This window comes from Amblyomma mixtum, chromosome 5, assembly GCF_055824585.1.
Source record: "Amblyomma mixtum isolate Tamu chromosome 5, ASM5582458v1, whole genome shotgun sequence".
NCBI lineage: Eukaryota > Metazoa > Arthropoda > Arachnida > Ixodida > Ixodidae > Amblyomma > Amblyomma mixtum.
In genome coordinates, this window is record NC_143016.1 from 37833168 (window position 1) to 37855006 (window position 21839).

Consider the following 21839-nt stretch of genomic DNA (forward strand, 5'->3'; position numbering starts at 1 on the left):
CATGCTGACGCATAAAACTGCTTAATATGTACAGTCTTTGTCAAAAGTTTAGAGCCCAGGGGGTTCACTTCTAAGCTTTATAATGGGACTCCAGGAGCATTCACGGAAGTCCTACCTATTGCAGGAGGCAGTACCAGAAATCTTCTCATGTGCAGGAAATCTGCAGCGCTAGAGATCCATTAAGAACGACACAGTGTGGCTCAAAAGAAAACCCCCTGGGCTCCAAACTTTTGACAAAGGCTGTACATGGTCACTTGCTTCCGTGCTGCTACTCTTCTGATTCGGCGACGAACCTCTAATCAGGGTAAAATCTAGAGCGATTTGAAGGTGATCACTTCAGGGTCAATTACTTCTCGGATGAAAGGGCTCTAACACGGTTTAATTTAGCCAGAAGGCTAGAACACATGCATGAACTTAGCTGGCCGAATCATTCCTGTTTCCTGCGCCGTCTTGTTTGTTGCGGTCTGAGTGCCCGTCACGCCAGAAAACTATTGTTGGTCCGCTTTAGCCTGAAAAAAAGTGATAGCCTTCAAATCGCATTAGACTATGCGTTGCGAACGCCGTTTGATCTCCGCGCGGAAGACCGCGGGATCAAACTACAGCGCTTGGACGACGCTGACGGCAGGGTATGGGCGCTTCAGCGGGCGCGGTGTTTCTTTTCTGCTCCTTCGTTTCACTTTCGAACAACCTGGCTGCTAAAAACAAAGCGATAAACAAGTGGCTCTCACACGGAAGTGGCTCTTTCCACTTCTCGCTGTCGCCGACTGTATGGAGAAGCGTTGTTTTCGTCTGGCTGTGGGCCAGAAAAAGATGGGGGGGGGGGGGGGGGGGGGGGCTACTTTTTCGCTCTGGATCACTTTGGACGCCGACGCACGGGCGCGTTTGGTCCGCGCGCTGCGTGAACAGCATTCAGCTGCCCACGGCAGCGCGTTTAGCGCGAGCTGCTCTCTTGCCCCTGTGTTGTTTTCGTTTTGGTTGTGGGTGTACTATATGTGCGCATCGTTATCGTCTGGGCTCGCGATCGAATGCTCCGACATCGACTCACCGGGCGGGCTGCATGCCACTTAGAGCGTCACGTGAGCTGTGACGATAAATGCGCGCTCTTTTTTTCTTTAACTTTAATTCACTCTTTGTCGACGGAATGGGCAAACACGTACAGAAGGCCATCTACAAAATATTTATTCAACTAAAGAGCGTTTATGTACTGCCAACTGACTTTTAATTCAGAAAAATATTTGTATGGATGTAGTATAAAGATCCTCTTTGTCAAGTAAAAATTACTTTGGTTTGGTTTATTGGGGTTTAACTTCCCAAAGCGACTCAGGCGCCGTAGTGAAGGGCTCCGGAAATTTCGACAACCTGGGGTTCTTTAACATTACTTTGATAGCTGCCCTGCGTCCCGTTGTTTTACAGTACGTCTTCGTCGGTTCTGTCTGCACAGCGCATCAAACTGCTTTACCAACTGGCTCTATTTCTCGCATTGCTAACGTTTTTTTTTTTTTTTGCTTGAAGCTAGCTTCTCATCGACTTTACCAAAACGCTGAGTCCTCGGCACAAATGTAAACCAACCCCCCTCTCTCGTATGTGCCTGTCCTCGCATTCTGCTGCTGAGCGCAATGTTGCGGATGCGGCATATCCGCGGCGGTGGCGGCAGAAGATCGCAGAGCGTGAAATGTGTTGAAGGAACCGTCCAAAACGAGGGAAGCGAATGTGCCTTTCGGTCATTTTGTTTTGCTTATTAACTCGTCAGGTCAGCGCTGCAGCAACGGCTTGGCTTTAAATGGGCACAAATAAGAAAAGAAATAAGCCTGAATTTTTGCTTTGCCTTGAGCTCTTTGGCGCGCATCGAAAGCCCAGTGTGCGGGGCTTTCTTGCATTTCGCCGTCATCGAAACGCGGCTTCGATGGCATGCATCTCTAGATGCCCGATATCTTACTCGGCATCGTAAGGCCATCGTATCGCCACTAAGCCAGCGCGGTGGATGAAAAAAAAAAAATAAAAAGAAGAAGAAAGAAAACTGATGTTCTGAGGTCTGGCGTGTGCACGGCTAAGGGTCTCAAATTAATATTGTCATTAGGGCCGCGTGTTTGAGACCCTGCGTGTAGGCTGTGAGGTTTCCGAGTGCTGACGGGACTAGTGGCGGCATGCCCGGACTAAGATGGTTTGGTTTGGTTTATGGGGTTTAACGTCCCAAAGCGACTGAGGCTATGAGAGACGCCGTAGTGAAGGGCTCCGGAAATTTCGACCACCTGGGGTTCTTTAACGTGCACTGACATCGCACAGTACACGGGCCTCTAGAATTTCTCCTCCAAAGAAATTCCAGCCGCCGCGGCCGGGATCGAACCCGCGTCTTTTGGGACAGCAGCCGAGCACCATAGCCGCTGAGCCACCGCGGCGGCCGCCCGGACTAAGATAAAGAAATGCGTAAGTAATAGTGGGTTCCCAAATTTCTAACTACAGCTTGTCGATGTATCACTTGAAAGTCACGTATATAAGCGCGGCATATCCCGCCAGTACTCGCTTATGGTGCCGAAAGTGGGAGGCATCCGAGAAGTCTCGAAATGACGCTGAGCAGCGAGTGATGGAAAATAAATGGAGGATCAGGAAGTAAGAATCGTCGATTGGAGAACATGATGGAGCTAAAGTTTAGGAAAGGAAATTGACACCGAACAGGGCGTGATGAGCGGAGAACCTCGAATGTGGCGGCAGAGTAGTCGATGCCAGGGAAAGAAGCGTTTATTCGAGGGTGGCAGAGACTCGCTTGGCGCGGAGGCGTCAGGAAGTGTGTTGGTGTAGTGGTGGGCCGCGGAGATTGCGCCAGAAAGGGCACGTGACTAGTGACGGTGAGCTTTTGAGAGCAAAACTAAATTGCTGTAAAAGAAATGTAGATCGAGTCTCTTTTCTGTTTACATGCACAGGCATGTTACGTACGGTGGCGTATTTGCGGTTTAAATCACTGAATGCTGGCGTTTTGACCAAAAGAACCTGAGAGTGAATGAAAATGCTAATGCGCAACAGGCCAAGCTGTTCGGCCTGCACTGTCGGGCAGTTGAAGTATCGCGGCCCCTTACCAGTGTAACATGAAATCTTGCGGGCCTTGCGACAGAAGCTGGGAAAGAAAATACGCAGTCGGCGTCCAGGCTACCGAAACTTTGTCGAGCAGTGCTGCTCCATTCGCGCCATTTTTAACCAGTGCAAGTTTTCGCGTGTCTCCAGTGGAGTCGGTTGGCTAACCATCGATGTTTGATCGAGCGAGGTGTGCATAATATATTATAGTCATATATAATATTACCATAATAAAATTACCATGATGAGCTAGAATTTCTGCGAAAACAAACCCTCCTTGCTTGCGATTTCGTCGGAGTCTCGCTGGCAGCATGGGAAATCGGTGCGTCGCATGCTGGAGCGGCGTCACGTAGCCAGCAGCCCATCGGCACGTCTGTTGCGCGACGCCTTCCTGGCTGCCATGCATTGACATTGGGCCGGAGTCTGACGGTGGGCGTGCCCCTGTTTTCGTGCTGCCCGGCGGTGGCGGCATGTTTGCTTGTCCTTCGAAGCGTCGGCGCGTCACAGCAGGAGCGCAGATGAACGGACGGGCGCCCTTGGAATTCCCAATGATCCGCGCCATGGCGTTGTGCCGCCCCTGTTCACCGAAGACCGCGCAGCGAGTCTCCTTCAGGCACCAAAGTTTGTTTGTAAGGACGCTGAGTGTAATGGAATTAGTGGTGCGAGGGGAAGGAGTGGTTGATCAAGATCCGAAAATTGAGTGGAACCTGAAAGGCTCGGGGCAGCCATTTAAGGTGACCACATTGTTGCACTGTGTGCACTTTCTGTGGAGCTCCACAGTGCAATTCTTAGAGCGGCCTACAACTGACCTGTCGTGAGGTTACGGTGGAATGAAAATATCGTGTTTCATGGTGTAAGGATCGACAAACACTGAAATATCGAAGAAACAGTGATTTATAATTTTAATTTGGCATTGAAAATCCCGTAAAAAAAAGCTGGAGCGATAATTCCCAAGCTTTTTTCGGTGCGTCGCGCCACATGAGCGCATCTCGGCAAACGGCTACTCATGTGCTGCTGAAAGGATCGATAACTGAAGCTGAAGGCGCGACGGAGAACTTACTGTTCATTGTGGCCGATTCCGCAATGGTGTTTGTCAGGAATGCTGTTGAATATTTTTACCGAGAATGTTTCGATCAATGAAAGCGCAACCGGGAGCTTACACTATCGGTTTTTGCGTTTTGTATTTGATCTTAGCAAAGTAGAGCGCGTGGGTGGCCATACGGTGAAGTCGTCGAGCAGCATGATGGTGATCTGATGTGGTTGTAATGGCGCAGCTACAGCTTGGCCAGCGATCGCCATAGATAACGCACTTTGTATGCTCGAGGTGGGCCCTAGGGTAAAGCTTCTGCCCGTCAGAAAACCGGCGGGTTTCCAGCCTCGCACCTGCCGCATATGAGGCAGATGGTAATGCCAATAGGTCAGTGGGGTACAGAGAGGGGCTGAGCTTGAAATACCCAGTGGCAGTCAAATTCAGCCAAGAAAAAAAAAAAAGCGAAGTCATGGCTTGAAAAGTCGCCGTCAATTACGGTCTGATAATAAAGCAATAGAGAATGATAGCATGGGGCGATCCGCTATCGTGATGCGCGCCAATCGCGGGGCGCCACTGCGCATACCCAGAACGCCATCAGATGCCGGCAGGCTGCGCGCACTCCTGCTGAGACGGGGCCAATCAGCGCGTGCGCACTGGCGGCTCGCTGAAGTGGATCACAGGGTAGCAGATAGCCGATCGCGCGCTGCTATAACTCTCTAATAAGAACCGCACATCGCTGGTGGGGGTGGGGGTGGGGGGGGGAGCATAAAAAGCGTCGTCCTTTGTGTTCCATGACAGGTACTATTTAAGACATGACGCCATCCGCGCCAACTGAGGATTACTTTTGGTAACGGAGGTATATTCCCACTGCAAGGCCTAGTAACCTGATGCAGTTAGCAAAGGGAGAGCTGAGGTCTTGAGGCTAGCAAATAGAGGAAATATAAACATAGGTTAAAGTCTTTCTGACTGGTACAACTTGGCAGAGAGAATTTGTTTCCGTTGCAGTCGTAAGTGTTCCGTATTTTGGTGATGGAAATCTGCCCCAGGGCTTGGACAGCAGCAAACGCTGCCCCGTAAAAGGGAGTGCGCGAAAGGGAGCTTACCCCCTTTTTACTCCTTTCGTGTTTAGAGGGAGAGCGTCGTTTTTTAGCTCTGGGCTGAATGCGTGGGTTGGTAGGAGAAATTTATCTGCTCTCATTGCTATATTCCGTTAGCATTGGCAGGCGGCTGCGTGGAATAATAACGTGAAGCGCTCTTGAGGTGTCGGCGTGGCGCAGGGATTTGACTCGGCTGGCTTTCCAGCTTCGCTATGATCATGTCAATGCAGTATTGAGGTCGTTTTGCCGTGCAATTGTGCTATAGTCTCGTTTTTTTTTTTTGTCGCTTGCTTTGGCGTTTATGCGCTACGTATCAAAGAAGGAATGAAAGAGGAAAGAAAAAGGATGACAAAAGTTGTTACTTTGTGGAGGAAGGAAAATAGGAAGAGAGGTGAGCGAGGAAAGAGGAAAGGATGGAAGAAAAAGGAAGAGGAAATGAAGGAAAGAGAAAAGGAAGAAAAAAGAGGAACATGGCATCGAAAAAAATCTTGATTTGAAGAAAAAAAGAAACTAACTGTGTGTCCTGATGTTCAACGCGACGTTAGCAACGCTAGTATATTTACGCGCTTTAACTTTCCTTGTGTGCCAGGGAAAAAGGTGTGACGCGTACGCGTTGCTCAATTCGTAGCGCATGTACGTAAAAAAAGTTTTACCGGTGCCATAGCTTGAGGCCAGCGCCGCGCCGACTGACGTGTTTTGGACGGCCGCGGTCTCTGACGCAAATTTATGAGCAAGTTCTGGCTCGACGTCCCCACTCGAGGCTCTGCTCAAGTTCCGGGCTGTACTTTCGTTTTTACTCTTTGTCTGACGGATGTTTCGACCGGAACTTGCCCGCAGTAGTTTGGATTCGAGTTCTGACGAAGATTTCGATGCAAAATTCATGCAGAACGCCTGCGAAAAACAGCTAAAAATAATCCACGCTTAAAGATGTAAAGAGTAAGATATACGAACGCAGAAAAGGCTCGTCTCTCGTGTCGTGGTTTTTATATTCAGCAGCATCTACTCGCTCCTGCTGAAGTCTCCGGCGTCGTCGACACTGTGCGTCGACCCGAACGTTTTCGCAAAACAAACATTGAGCGATGCGACACTTCTTTTTTTTTTTTCTCTTGTTATCGTGATTTGTGAAGCTGCCTTCGCACTGTAACGTTGCGTGCAGTCATATAGCGCCGTGGTTAGCGAGAGCTGTGCACTGCGCCCGCAAGTTCACTTGTGCATATGCCACGTGTACCTTTTGTTTAGAGTGCGCTACGCATCCTCAGCGTTCGAAACCTCATGAAAGTAAGGTGAACTGTGGTCCTCTTCTTTCCAGAAGTTGGTACTTTTGCGGTGCTACGGGAGCCCCATTACATGATTTAGAAGCTGGACCCCCTGGTCTCTAAACCTTTGCAAAAGGCTGTGATCGATATACAGCGACGTTGAGGCGACTGTCTTGCTCGTTCCTTTTTTTTTTTTGCGTCACCGGGGATGATAACGCGTATGCTGTGCATTAGATAAGTTGACGTATTACGCGTTTCGTAAGAGTAGTGCTCTCTACGTAACACAGCGTCCTCGCTTCAGGTGCATGAGAGGCCGGTTTCTTTTTGTTGTACATACGTTCGTTTTACATTCTGAGGCACGGGTTTCATGAAGGTTATGCAAGTTCTGTATATATTAACGTTTATTGAGAGGGGTGTTATGTATTCGAGGACGAGCGCGTAAGTTTGTATGTATGTGGGGGGGGACAAACTTCAGCTGTTTATCTTCTCATGATCCCATGTGCCGAGATTCAGTAATGATACATTAATAATTTATTGGCCAGTTCGTGCGTGAATTGTGTCGTATGTGCATACTAGGGCCAGTACGTTGCTTGTTGGACGTGGCCAGTTGGACGCGTTGAAAGGGATATACGGGTTATGATTCAAGCAATCTGGAATGTAGTATTCTAGTTTGTTTATACAGTGCAGGAATACTTCACACACAAGAACACATAAATGAATAGTTTCATTGTACCATAATTTGCCGCAGCGTTTGACTTTGACTAAGCAGTAAGTGTCCCGTACACATATTCATTTCTTTTTCCCGGAAGAGGAGCCGCTCCAAAAAACAGCAGTGAATGTAAAATAGTGGTAGCAAAGAAAAAGAAGGGAATTTAGGGGAGGCTCGCTGTGAATGGCGTCATGTACATCTCGTTAATTCGCAAGTACTAACAACAGCTGAATAATCTCGAATCATAAGTGAAATAAAATAGTAAGCCGCGCCTGTCTTCTTCCGTTGCGTATAACTGCAACCGATTAAGGGGGTGTTGTATATATCTTTTAAGGCATTGTGCATCGACGCGACGTACAATGTCGACGCACAACATTTGTCGACGGTCTTTTGTGCCTGCTTTTATGCTTATTTTTATGCACCGGTACTCAGTCTAGTTGATTGAAATTATTTGGTTACTGTTCAGTTGCTTGCAGATTACTCAAACTGAATTAATTTGACTTAACTGACTGAATTTAATGATTGGTTCCATTTTTGGTTTTATGGGTTTTAAGGTCCCAAAGCGACTTAGGCTATGAGGGACACCGCAGTGGAGGGCTCCGGATAATTTCGACCACCTGGGGTTCTTTAACGTGCACTGGCATCGCACAGTACACGGGCCTCTAGCGTTTCGTGTCCATCTAAATGCGACCGCCGTGGCCGGGATCGAACCCGCATCTGTCGGGTCAGCAGCCGAGCACCGTAACCACAGAGCCGTCGCGGCCACTCTGAACTGAACGAAGTTGAATTGAACCCAGCAGCACGCCCTTAAAGACGTTCAGGGTTGGTCAAAAGTTCCAAGGCCACAGAATCTGCTTTGGAGCCACCTAGCGAAGCCTAGTCGCTTGCATGCGAACCAGTCTTTCTTTACACGGACGTAATCGGACGTGAATGGTCCCTGACGTGGCCAGTGGCACCCGCTGCTGTGATCTGGCGTGCAACCGCCTTCCCTCAACTCGCGCGCCCCTTCCTCACGCTTTGTTTGGAGCTCGATGCACGACGTGAAATTCCTATTTAGTAAGCATATCTGCATGTTTATTGTGGTAACTAGGAAAGAACAAGGGCGTCATTTTTGTTTGAGAAAGGAGCGCCTTGCTGGAAATCTTAGCTAGTCCAACTAGGGGAACCATTCCAAGTTCTGCCGCAGCGGTGGCTCAGTGGCTATGGTGCTCGGCTGCTGACCCGGAAGACGCTGGTTCGATGCCGGGCCTCGGCGGTCGAATTTCGATGGAGGCGAAATTCTAGAGGCCCGTGTACTGTGTGATGTGAGTGCACGTCAAAGAACACCAGGTGGTCGAAATTTCCGGAGCCCTTCACTATTTCATCCCTCATAGCCTGGATCGCTTTGGGACGTTGGATGCCCCAAAACCATAATTCCCAGTTCCACCACGACGAACAAAGTGAGTTGAGGCGCACAAAAGCTGTAACAATCACAGCTTCATTGTTTTGACTCAAACTGCAGCATGCTACGTCAGCCACCGTCTAGAGCAGTTGCAGCAAATGGACAAGCAGCTTTTATATCGCAGTTTCCGTACATTCCTCGAGCGACCTCCAGTCATTTTGCACGGGGTATCCTTCGGCTGAAGTCGAAACCGACACAACATGCGGGAAAAAAATTCAGTTAATTCCACATGCCGATGCACGTTTACTAATATCTTGCGTACAGTGAATAAAGAAAATTTGTAATTTCCAAAGAGCGCCATACGGTTTATCTTGTAGCTTCATTTAGAAGTTCTTCATTTTAGATCTTTAGTTCCAAATTTACAGCTAATTTCCTTATCAACGTCTGGTAATAGTGTAGCTGCATGATAAAACTTGCTACTGAACTACGCATAAATATAAAATTTTTCACAATTGAACGCTATTTTTGGTATCTAAGGAAATCTAGGGATTTTTTTTTTGCAAATTGGGAGAGAAGCGGCGCTGGAGGTTGGCAGCACTGACTTCGCAGGAGGCCTCCTCAGGGCTGTAGTGCACTACTAGCAGCGCTATGTCTCTGCTAATTTACCAGGGAATGATGGTTCACGAAGGTTTAACGTCCCAAAGCGACTCAGGCTATGAGGGGCTCTACCAGGGAATGAAACGCTCACTTTACTTTGAAAACTCCATCCTGAACTACATCTTTAATTACTGCTATGATTGTTTTAAATATAGTCATAACACGGCTCAAATATTTGACGGATTTTTCGTTGTCTTCCTTGGCCCTGGTCGGACGAGCGAGCTCTACTTTTCGCAGCGCTGCAAACGAGTTGTGAGGTAAAGTGTAGTCTCAGGGCACACGAACGCATGCAGCCAGCTTGCGAGGCCGTCTTAGTCCGCAGCACGCCTTCCCGTGCTCGGATGTGTGCCGGGCCTGCTCGTAGAGCGGGACAGTCAGCCGTATCGAAAAGTACGCAATAAAAGGCGGTGCGCTTCACCGCTGCCTATCAGCCGCAGAAGGGCTGCCGACAGGGCTGTAAAACGTCTTATTACCGGCGATTAAGTTTAGCCGTTACGGCGGGCCACGCATCCAGCCTGAGTCAAAGATAGCGGTGGGAGCGCGACCTCTCGCGAGCAGATCGCGCACGTAGGATCCATCCGGTCAACCTTCCTCGGGTCCTTGCAGTGCTCTTTGTAGGACACTATTTAGATAATGTTGATTGGCAGGTCGCGCTCTGTGGTGTGTAAATCGTTCTCGACGTTGTTTCTTAGCTTTACCTGAGTGGGAAGCTGGGCGAGTTCGAGCGTATTTCGAACGTGGGAAGCAGCGCGAAAAACACCGGTCCGAAGAACGAAACGAATGGCAAGGCCAGAACAGTTAATTTGTACCGTGTTTTTCCAGATTTTTTTCCCCCACGTTTGAAATTATTAAGCCCTGACTGCCTTGAATTACCTCCAAACGTACAGTCTTTGTCAAAAGTAACCAGGCTGCATGGTTTGCTTCTAGCTTGTATAGTAGAGCCGTTGTGGCTTTCCTAAAGATCAAAAAATGTTGGAAGGTAAGAAGAACCCCAGTCCTTATCTTTAACGACCGTTTTAGCTTCAGGGAAGCTGTAAGGGCGCCACTGTACGAGCTAGAAGCAAACTATGCAGCCTGGTTACTTTTGACAAAGACTGTACTTATTCACTGCATTGATAGGGAGCCGGACAGTAAGGTCATCGGTTGACAGGATTTCACTTTTAAGGCAAGACATGTAGCTTCTTAAGCACCGGCATAAAGCTGCCAAGTACTGCGAGGAGGTTAGCTCATGGAGTTTGTTTGGTGTTCATCTACCTATAATTACAGCTGGTAATTTCTGCTGGGTTGAATCATGGTTACGGCTTGCGCCAGCGCGGAAGCGTGCCACGTGCAGACGCGCCCCCGCTGTTTGGGCTACGCGCGCTGTTTTGGGCTCCTTGAGAAGCCAACTGCGCCGCGTTTGCGTGCATGATCGCAGGCCGAGTTCGCGAAAACACCCTCCGAGGTCGGGGTCGTTTCGGCGGGGAGTACCCGGCCCAATCATCGCACGCCCGCGCTGCAGTGGTTCCACTTCCGGGGCTGCTTATGGGAGCGCGCGCTCGTGGAATCCGCTCGCGTCTTCGTGGCGCTGCCGTCGTTAGCGCTACTTTGCACCCACCAGCAGAGCTCTGTTCGGAGCGTTGAATGCAGATTGGAAAGCGGGAAACCGAGCCGGCACCGGTCCTTGCCACCTGTCCGGTTTTTTTCGCTCTTACAGGCCGTGCCGTTCGGCTCTGATATTTGCTTTGATATGCCTGCCCGGCTTGCGGTTGCACGCTTTCTCTCTCTCTCTCTCTAAATCTGAGCGCCCCAGCAGGGATTTCCGTGCGTTACCATCAGGCGCCGCGAGAGAGCTTGCGCAAGGCCGTGGGTGACGCTTACGTAAAGCGGGTGCCGTAAGGGGAGCGCCCGGAGCTTCCGACTCGGATCTGCTGCGACTGCGTCCGTTGTCATCATCATCGTCGCCTGTTCCCTGGCTCGAACTCCGCTCGCGGGAAAGGAGCGCACGCGCGCGTGTGTGCGTGCGTCTGTTGGTGGCGTTCTCGCTCTCGGTTCCCTCACTCCCGCGGTTCGGGCCCGGTGCGGCGGACGGCGGATCGTGCGTGCGTGCGTGTGTGCGCGTGTTGTGCGCGAGTGCGGCGGCGGCGGCTTCGGGGTCCGAGCTCCGGGGAGTCTGAAAGCAGCGCTCGTCAGCGCCGGCTGCGCGGCGGGCCCGGAGATGATAGCCATGGAAGCGCCGCTAAAGGTAGTATTGCACGCGACTCCGTCATGTGCGTCTGTGTGTGCCTTCGTCCCCGGCCTGTGACCCTATTTCTTTCTCTGCGCGCGGCCGCTCCCCTCCCGGAGCCCTTGCCTGCTCTGTGTTTGTCGCTTGCCTTCTGTGCACGCGGTGTTTGCGCTTGCATGGATCGCTCTTGCGCGCGCTCTCTGCCGAGGGGTCGACGTCCTCGGCGAACCGATCGCTGCACCGCTGTCGCGTTGGTGACTGAACGGTGCAAGACGAAACAATTGTTTCCACGTTTTTTGTTCTGTTTCTGTGTGTCGTTCTCTGGTAACTTTTTTCCTCTTCCTTTTTCACCGCCGCCTGTGGTGTATGCGTGTGGTACGAGTCGCAGACGCTTGTCCCTCCCGTTGTTGCAGCGCCAACAGAAGAGTGGGTACGCCGTGTCGGAGGAACCCCCATCGGTCGCTTTGCCCGCGCGTTCTGGGATGCTTGCCCGCTTGAGGGCGGTCGTGTGCAGTCGTTCCGCTTCTTTTGCGACCGAACTGAAGCGGTTGCGTGCGGGTCTCATCGTTTGCCCAGCTGCACGGAAGGCTGTGATGGCGCGCAGCCGATGTTGTTCGTTTTCCCTTGAACGCTGACCGCATTTCTGTTTTTAGCGGCTCTTATAATTCGCCGAGGAAGTGTCGCGGTGTTTCCTACAAAGTAGACCGACGGGCCCTGTGCTACGGCGTTGGTAACTGACGGCTCACTGCTTTTTGAGCGTTCATATTGAAACGTGGCACAATCTGTAGTAGTCCCGACCGTTTCTGCGACCAGACGGCCGTCATTAACACGAAGACGGTGGTAGCAGGCCTGGGGATTCAGTTTTGTTACTGCGTCCCATCTTTCGCGAGATTCGTGATCCTCTTCGCTGCTCGTCTGTTTTTAAGCCAAGGAACAAACGGAACTCGTAACTTAATAGTTTCTGGTTAATAAGTTTAACCCTGTTTACACTTGAACCAATTAAAAGCACAAGAGAAGACACTACGGTGATTTTATAAGGTGATTCCTCTAGAGTCGAGAAATTTAAACTTTCATTTTCGTCGGCTCTCGTGGCCACGGTGCTTAGGACTGAGTCAGTAAATGTTTGCGAGGCAAGTCTGTGTCACTCCTAACCTTACTCTCTGCTAACGGGTGTAAAAACCGTAAAGCTGTAGAAACGTATATGTCAGGATGCTTCTCTGCCTTGTGTAATATAACATAGAAAAGAAAAATTGTTGTCGACGCAGTAAATAGTCGCCAAACAACGGAAAACTATCTCACTCCTCCTTTTTGAAACTACAAAGACGCAGAGCGTACAAGCGAACTACTACATCTTATGTGGAAAGAACATCGCCGTTCGAGCAGCCTCTCGAACCGCGGCCGCTCCCGGAGCTCTGTGCAAACACGCTGCCGGGAACGAGCTGGACGGCGCGATAGCCTCACTAAAAACCGCGCGGCCTTGGCGCGGGAAAGGACCCATGTCTCAATCGGGCAATAACGTCGTCCCGAGAATAAAGCATGTTCGGAAGTGGAGCGCGTTGGCCAACTCCCGCGTGTGTGCGCGCAGTGCTGCGGCGGAGATTTATGAAAAGAAGCGGTGCAGTGGCGTAATTGGTAGCTGTGCCCCGTGTTTTCGGTGGGACCTTTCACATCCTTTTATATTGGCTCCTCTGGACGTCTAGGGAGAGTTGGCCGCTTGAGTCACGCCGCGTGCGGTCGCCCGTCCAGTGCAATGGAGGTGGCTGTAATAAGAGGGACGCATCTTCTTCTTTCCTTTTCATTGCATGCGTACGTCCGCCACATAAATTACGCTGCTGCGCGCCCAAACTTTTTTGCTCTCGCGTCGCGGTCCAATCTACAGAGCGCAAGTAGCCGGCTGGGTGCGGGAGAGTGCGGAGCGGAGGAGAGTGGGGGGCTCGTGGCGGACGTGTTTACGATTCCGGGCCCCGGGCGCGCCGCGGTCGCCCATTTCTCCTCGCCGACGCGCACACAATCGGCACCGTCGAGCCAAGACGGAGGGCCTCGTCAACGGCTCCGCCGCCGCTGCCGCGAAGACACGGTGGCGGCACAAACAAGAGCGTTTGCCCCGGTGCACGGCCCGTGAGATGAGTTCGCCTCGCTCGTTGTAAAGTTGTAAACCGGACGGACGAGGAAGATGCCTCGGCGCTGGGCGCTTCTAATTAGCGTCTTACTTATGCGGCGGCGTCGTTTGCGACGGTGGGTGACACCTCGAGCGGTGAACCACTGCGTTTGTCTGAGCCTTTTCCCGCTCTTCGGTGAGGCGCTGCTTTTAGACGGGCAGAGCGTTTCCGGCCGTTGCGCGCGCTCGAACGATTGACGCCTCGCATTTTTGTGCGTAGCCAATGAGCGAGTGTCGAGAGGGAAGGTGCGATTATTACAATTTGCTGCAATATCGTGGCCGCAGCCGGTGCGGGAGAGAGATCATCATCCTGACGACGTCCACTGCAGGACAAACGTCTCTCCCTTATTACTGCTAGTAATTAATCCTGTCCTGTGCCAGGTGCGGTCGCCTTATCCCCGCAAGCTTCCAAATCTCATCGGTTTTTAAGCCGCCACCTGCTACGTTCGCCTTCTCTTGGAATCGACTTCACTATTCCTCACGACTGCCGGTTACCTTGCCTTCGCTTGACACGCCCTGCCCGAGCGCATTTCTTCTTGATTTCGAATAGGTCATCATAACTCGCGTTTGTTCCCTGACCCACTGTATACTCTCTTCCTGTTTCACATTGGAGACTAACGAAACCGGCGGAACTTACAGGATAGATGCTGAATAGCTGGGTCCGAGAAGGTTAGCTGGAGATAAATTTGGAGATGCCTCGCATACTGACCTGTACAGTTTCAAGCGCAGGCATTTCGGGAACGCTGTGTACCGTTAAAAACCGAAATCTTATTCACAGTGGCCCAGACTGCGCCGACTCCGCGCGTTTCGAATGACGGCATACGAGACGCACAGGCCCTAACGCCATGCAGTCGGCGGACGGGCAACAAACTTGAAAACAGTTCAGTCTGTCGACGGCCGGACTGGTATAATTAGTACGCATTTGCGCCCACGTTCGGAGTGCGCCTGCGAAGCGTTCAGGTTGTGAAAACTTGTATGCTGCGCTTGAAGTGCGCTCGCGTAGCTTGCAAATCTGAATCGCGCCAGTCATCCGTGGTCAGATCAGCTTTCTTTCTCCGAATATCTCTAATACCGCACCGGAAGGGATATGGGTGGAGAAGCGCCTGCGGTTATCCAGCATCCTGTGAAGCGGTCACATACGATATGTATGTTACAGTGTACTTTTTCACTTTCCCATCTTCGCAGCGGTCGTATTTAATTCGGAAGGCGACGTCTATCCTTGTCGCTCGGCTCGCGCATCGAAGGTGTTGGTCGCCGCGCACCATGCTTGTATAGCGCGTCGCTGCCTCTTGTAAAGGAACTTTTTTTGTGTCACTTTTTCGAATGAAACATTCATGTTCTAACCTTGCCAGTAGAGAGATAGAGAGAGATTAAGGGCAAGGGGATTCATTTACGGACGAGTGCATCAGAGAGGTCGCGCTGAGGCGTGTTCCTCTGGTATGGATAACCTTTGTCATACCGTTATGGCTTAGATAGTTCCATGCAGAGTTCTTCGCTTCTTTTTATGCTGTGTGTGCGCAGTTGCTGTTAGGGCACCGGACATAGGTTGTTATTACTTGCTGGGAGCGGCAGGCACAAGATGCGTATGTGTGAGAGAAATGTGGCAGCGGCAATGACAGCTGTAGTTAGTGGTTGAAAGGGCGTGAATGTAAAATACGCTGGGCGGCAGTCTTTGCGTTTCTTCTTCGTGCTTTACTGCGATTGCAGTGACAGTGGCACTTGGCGAAAGTGCCGGTGTTACCTACGGGCAGCCTTCACCCTCCAGAAGCATTAGTCCACCGCACCTCCGCTAGCCAGGAGGATAATATGCGTGTTACAAAAATGAATATTGAATTCCTGATATCATTGTGATGTAATCATGGTTAGTCATCACAAAGTGATCAGAAAGGCAACATTCCTTGTATTCTTGCATCAAACCTACATCATAATTTCTTGGATGAGTTTTTGCATTGGCTATTTTTACATCGGAATCGCATCATAAATTCTTGGTGAGTTTTTGCATTTACTTTCCTGATGCATGGACTCATTGTGCATGAAGACATCAAAGCAGTATCGTTTTCATGCACCGCCCAAACATTTTCTTTTTTTTTTTAAATTTCTTGTGCACTAAGGATGCACTTAAACGAACAGATCTTTGTAGTTCATGCTCTTTATTTACACCTGCCAGAAATGACATACATGACACTGAAATTCATTTAGAAAACTCTGCATACTAACAGCTCTCCACTCTCACTTACTGATGGCCTCTTATTAGGAGTATATATGCGTGAGTCTGGGGTAGGAAGTAATTCGGATCAGGGGAGTGTATCGGTGTGACATGTATTCCCAGAGCATTGTAATGCCGTATTCTCGATCTTGTTGTTACGTGCTCCTTTCAGAGGGTCAGTGGAAGCTGTTTGCTGTAATGATTAGCGGGTCTGGTCTTGTACAGGGCCACGTTTCAGCGGAGTTTGCGTGTATAATAGAGGTTTTAGCATACCGGAGGCGTATTAGCGAAGACGTATGCCACCGCTTTACCGGGCGCCTCCCTCGCATGTGCATGGGTGCAGCCTCTGCGCGTGTGCAGGAGGCGTCCGGTAAAGGGGTATACGTCTCCGCTAGTACGTGTGTTAAAGGGGCGTTAGAAAGAATGGTATTCTAGGCAGTGCTTTTTTCTCTTTTGGAGAAAACACTAGCTTTCATACATCATAAACCATTCAGCAATGCATCTTGAATTCAAGATGAATACATCACGTCGTAATCAGAAACTCAGTGGCCAGTATTAATCAGCAATTCATCAGAAACTCAACTCAGAAGTCATCAGGTATATATACCTAATGAGCGTGATGTCCAAAAACGCGGTGGCTCAGCGGTTATGATGCTCGGCTGCTGACCCAAAAGACGCGGGTTCGATCCCGGCCGCGGCGGCTAGAATTTCTTTGGAGGAGAAATTCTGGAGGCCCGTGTACTGTGCGATGTCAGTGCACGTTAAAGAACCCCAGGTGGTCGAAATTTCCCGAGCCCTCCACTACGGCGTCTCTCATAGCCTTAGTCGCTTTGGGACGTTGAACCCCATAAACCCATAAAACTTTTTGTCAGAAACTCGTCGCATATTTTTGTACCCACCCACCAAGACCCTCTATCCACCTCTCCACTCCACCCGCACCCTCCAGAAACGGCGTCCACCACCCTGGAGAAACGCTGCTCGTCATGAGATCACCCAGATGCATCTCCCACGAGGCTCCGCCCATCAGAAGCCCACGCAACAGCATAACGAAAAAGCGACGGCGAAATGGAATTCGAAGACGCAGTGGGGAAGTCCCACCTCGCCTCCCACCAAGTCGTGTGCCCAAAGAATTGGAGCTGTGCGCGTGGCGATGCTGCTGCTGTACGTAACGCGACACTCAGCAATGAAGCTCGAAGACAGACGTCGCCGCATGCGTGCAAGCAATGCATTCTCTATTCAGCTCGCATATCCGCCGTGCTCGGATTTTGCGGACGTGGTCGCTGCGTCACGAAGCGTGGAATTCTTCTTGCAGGTCTCGTTTCACCTGTTCGGTTAACGAAACTCGATGCTCGCGGTGTGTCGTCTGCCGGTAACCTGGTAAAATAATAAAAAAAATGTAACCAAACGCAGGGGTGACGTCACTGCGAGCCGCCTGGCTCCGGATTTCTGGAATCTCGTTTTCATTTTTTTTATGTGCGTACATATATAAATATATTTTCATAGCTGGCATCGCTGGCAAAGCAGCGTTCGTTAAAAGCCAGCAAGCAATGTATGGAGCGTTTTTCTGTCGGCTTCATTTAGGTCATTGCGAATTTCGACTAGTTCAAAACTGTGCCGAGTAAAAGTTTTAAGCTCATGCCACGGCCTCTTGATATAAAGCGCAATGCATGGACTCGCGCCTTGGCGCTCTCGCCATTATGCGTCTTCCCTTCGCAGCCTGTTTCATGGCACATGTTAGTGACACATGACACGTGTATTGTCTTTTGCTTATGGTATATTTTCTCCTAACACCACGCGTACATATGCGTACTTGTTTTTAGACGTTCAGAAGTTGTGCGTTTTTTGTTTTTTTGAAATTTAGGGTAAGTAATGACGAAACGCTCATATTAGCCATATTCAATGTTTGGGCATTACAGGACGAAATGGTTCGGCTGTGTTCTAGGCGAAATTTACGCACTGCACTGAAGCGTAATCTGCCTACATTGACTCGCGTAAAATTTATTTAGGCTTGCAGTGTCTGTAATCGCTAATCATGCTTGCCACGATGCGCGCGCTCTCGATTCCTCATAGAAGAAAGAGGCCATGCGGCGCCACTAGAAATCGTTTGCGCAGCGATGTGTCGCGAGCATCGAGCCGGAAACATTTAATGGCCTCCTTGACGACCGGCTTCGTGTCCTGCCTTTTTACTTTCTCCCGTTCGTTCTTTTTTTTTTTTTTGTTTTCGGACGTGTCTGTACCGGCAACGCGATGCTTCTCGCAGAGTGCTCTTGTTCCTCTCCACTGCGGCAAACAAGAGCAGGCGATGAAATTTCACCCTTTGTTTGTGCACACAGTGGGGAAGAAAGCGTTTGGTGTACGACTGTAATTTCTGCTAAAGCTCTGAAAACGGAAAGGGAGGGAAAGCGTGGCATTAGATCGGGTCGGCTGTCTCTCGCGTACGTGAGGCAACGTTCTGTAAAATTTTTCCCCGGTAAGGTGATCGCGGTGCAGGCGAGAGCAGGAGGAAGGATACGCGCTGCAGCCTGTCTGTTATTGTCGTCGCAATTAATCTTCTGCACCCGGGCTCTGTGTACCCGTGCACACACGCCTCGTTTCCAGCTCGCGGACCCGGCAGCGAATGCCGCGGAAGGGGAAAAAAAGAGGGGAAGGGAGGATGTTTCTACGGCGATTAATGCCAACAGACTTGGGAAGTCGCCGCCTCACCGGCAGCAACTCGTTCCCACTCAGATGCCGTCTCATGGCTGAGCGTTAGTTTTCAAGTCCACACTGAGTGAGCTCACTCTCGGATGGCCCATACTGTACCTGGACTGGCGAAGGAAGTCACGTTGAGGTGGGAAAGTACCTTCTTGTTTACGCAGAAATAGACGCAAAAAGAGATGAAATTGCAGCGTTTTCGCATAGCGTGTACCGTTACTGCTCATCATCATCATCATCATCATCATCATCATCATCATCATTTATTTTACTTTAAGGACCCCTTGGTGAAGCATTACATAAGGGGGGAAGCAAAAAAAACGAAATCACAAACAATAGGAACATTTGAAATATAACAGCGAAGAAGCAAAACAATTGTTAAAAGAGCAATGCAAAATAAAAAATAAAAAGGGAACAATCACAGGTACACTGTGGCCATCACGCTATATCAAGAGGAGGAAAATAAGAACACTGATTAGCAGACAAGGGTTCAACAATGTAACACGTGCAGAGGTGGTACTCAAGAGTGCCGGGCATTACACTGAAAGTGCGCTAAGGAAAAAGATAAGATAAAAGCAGGGTTCTGAATTTATTTGGATCGCGCTCAGTTACAACTGCCTCAGGCAGCTCATTCCACTGTTCAATGGCGAATGGAAGGAAGGATTTTTGAAAGGCATTGGTGGAACCATGTAAACACTGTAGGCTCAGACTGTTAAATAGACGACGAGATGTTCTATTGGGAGGGAGTAGAAGCGTGCAGCGCAATTGAGGAAAACTGTAGTATGACTTGTGGAAAAGGCAGAGTTGGGAAATTGTACGGCGAAAAGACAGTGGCGGTATGTCAAGCGGTGATTTTATGCCAGAAACACTTGTCCTGCGATCGTAACATGAAGTAATAAATCGGGCTGCACGACTTTGTACTGATTCTAATGCTTCAATTAGGTATGACTGGTGCGGATTCCAAATGGGTGGGGCATATTCTAGTTTAGTACGAGTGAATGTTTCATAAGCGAGTTTGCGGATGAATGGAGGGGACACGGCTAGGTACCTTCTCAGTCTGTCGAGCGATTTCGAACTTTCAGCTACTATGTTTAAGATGTGCTCGGACCATGAAAGTTTGCTAGTTATTGTTATTCCTAAATACCGGTAGGACTCGACTTGTGTTAGGGGGATCGATCTTAAAGAATACTGGTAATTTAAGCTATTGCGTTTACGTGATACTGTCATGTACTTGCATTTTGAAACGTTTAATGTCATCAGCCACCGGGTGCACCTGTTGGTTTAACGGATACCGCACATAGCAGCCGCCATTGCGCATGCGCAGATGGTCCCGATGAGAACGTGTAGGCTAGTATCAGTGCCACCGGGCTTTGTGTGTGTATGTGGGAGGGGAGGGGGGGAGGGAGGGAGGGAGGAAGGAAGGAAGGAAGGAAGGAAGGAAGGAAGGAAGGAAGGAAGGAAGGAAGGAAGGAAGGAAGGAAGGAAGGAAGGAAGGATGTCATGTTCATTCACTGCATTGCGCCCTGCATGAAGAACATTATGCAGCTATCGCTGTGACCTTTGGTCGGAGAAAAACGACGCGTTATCTCCTCCCTTTTACTCTGGAAAAACGCGGATTCCTACTTAGGAAAATCGCAGAAGTGTTTCTCAGGTCAAGCAACGTGAGTACTATGCGCGTCCAACCAGACGACCTTAGCGCGTCGGTATACCCGTAATTACCGCGGTCACGCACGCCGCTTCTTTGCCTCGGAGTGCTCGCGCGCATTGGGAGCTGAAGAACCGTGCTGTGGGTCAGAACAGCGTTCGCCGCCAGACGTGGCGCTGTTATCGTTAACGGTACAGAGGTGCAGCGTCCGCCTCCGCACTGCCCGGATCGTGCATTACCGCCTAGCTTACTTGCTTGTGACACCCGTCGCCATGGAATCGCTGCCCCCCTTAATCCCTGCGAAGGTCACTAGGCCTAATCTCGCGTAGCGCGTGATTGAGGATTAGCGCAAAGCGGCGAGCGCAAATAGATATCCCCGCGCCCGTCTCGCTGCTGCCTTGCCGCCGCATCGCGTGTTCCTCGGGCGACCTGGCTGCCGGCCACGCGTCCCCTGCGCAACACGCTAATCTCCCGTTTCTAAATTCGCCGCGGCTAAGTGGAAATATGACTTGACCCTCTCTGTGTGTACGCGACGCCCCCGGCGGAATTGCTGCAGGGGCGCGACGCCTGCAACCTCTTTCCCCGGATGCCCCGAAATAGTAGTCGTGAGAATGACGGGCGCTTCTTCTGTCCCTTTTTTCGGTGTGCCCCGTGCGTGGCTGCGAACGGCTGGTATAGCTGCTCAATTTGTAGCTTTTGCTCCGGGGTGGGAAGACAGTTCTGTGCGGAGTACTCAGCATTTTAACTCCAATTACTCGTGCTTTAAATGCGGCGAAATGGAGTACTAGATGAGAATTGGTGCTCTTAGTTCAGCACCTTGAGTAATACCATTATCTTATTACTACAGGACTGAACGCAAAAATCACCGAGTACAAATGGGATGGGATCTTACTGTAGGAGGTTTATGGTCCGATGACCCGTTTAGTTGTCGGTGACCGCGGTCAAACGTTTGCGTGTGCGCTTTCTTGAAAACGTGCTTGGCTTTTGTCGCTCGAAGCTAGACCAACTTTAGGTTTTGTCTTCTTGTGCGTGTCGCTCCGGACGTGTGTCAATTTTGAAAAGCCGCAGTGAAAAGACGGACCTTCAGCTTGAATTCAGCTCATCCGCTCACACCGGTGTGTTGTGCACGCAGCCTGCTGATATCGGCGCAAGTGATGGAAAGGAAAGATGAAAGTGGGGCTTGCACTCTCGAGCAAGGGAGCGCTTTCAAGTGTGCGCTTCCTGTTTATCCTGCGTCGTTTGTCTTTGGCACTCGATATCACTGCGACTGCCGAACTAATGCTGCTCATGGTTTTGAGCTTCGGGTGGCTTGAAAGCGTCTGCTTCATTAAAAAACAAACAATGGACAGCTAGGGTGAGGGTGCATTTAGGCACCTTAGCTTCTTGTGCCTGTGTGGGGCGAATGGGGATTGTTGAATATCTGTTGTTGATCTCAGTCACCATTCTTACGAATATTCCAACCTCTTCAAAAGTTTAGCTTCGGCAAACTAGAGCGTAGTATACTTTACCCTTTTTTCGGACAGCGACCGGCGCAGTAATATAAGGCCGCTGCACACTACGATACGTCACCGTACAATAGCAAACTTGTACCTGCTGTTGACACGGGAGGTGGCAGGATGCAATCCACCACCGCAACAGCTGCGGCCCAGGTTGACCAACCCCACAAGTGGGATACAGGGCAACGCAAAATATATACGATATACAGGTTTGCGGCTGCCGCCACCTTCGTCTGAG

At 50.2% G+C, this 21839-nt stretch overlaps 1 protein-coding gene across 7 annotated transcripts in view; it reads left to right on the top strand.

Annotated features, from left to right (window-relative positions):
• The window catches only part of LOC149341823 (5'-AMP-activated protein kinase subunit gamma-1-like), a 282152-nt gene that overhangs the window by 27134 nt on the left and 233179 nt on the right, over positions 1 to 21839 (top strand). Inside the window, exon 1 of one of the 7 annotated variants that reach the window (XM_089544045.1) lies at positions 11244 to 11420. The exons of the other annotated variants lie outside the window; for them this stretch is intronic. Coding sequence (XP_089400171.1) covers positions 11394 to 11420 — 27 coding nt within the window. The 5' untranslated portion in view covers positions 11244 to 11393. Of the gene's footprint in view, positions 1 to 11243; positions 11421 to 21839 lie in introns of those variants that run through there. 7 annotated transcript variants of the gene reach the window in all.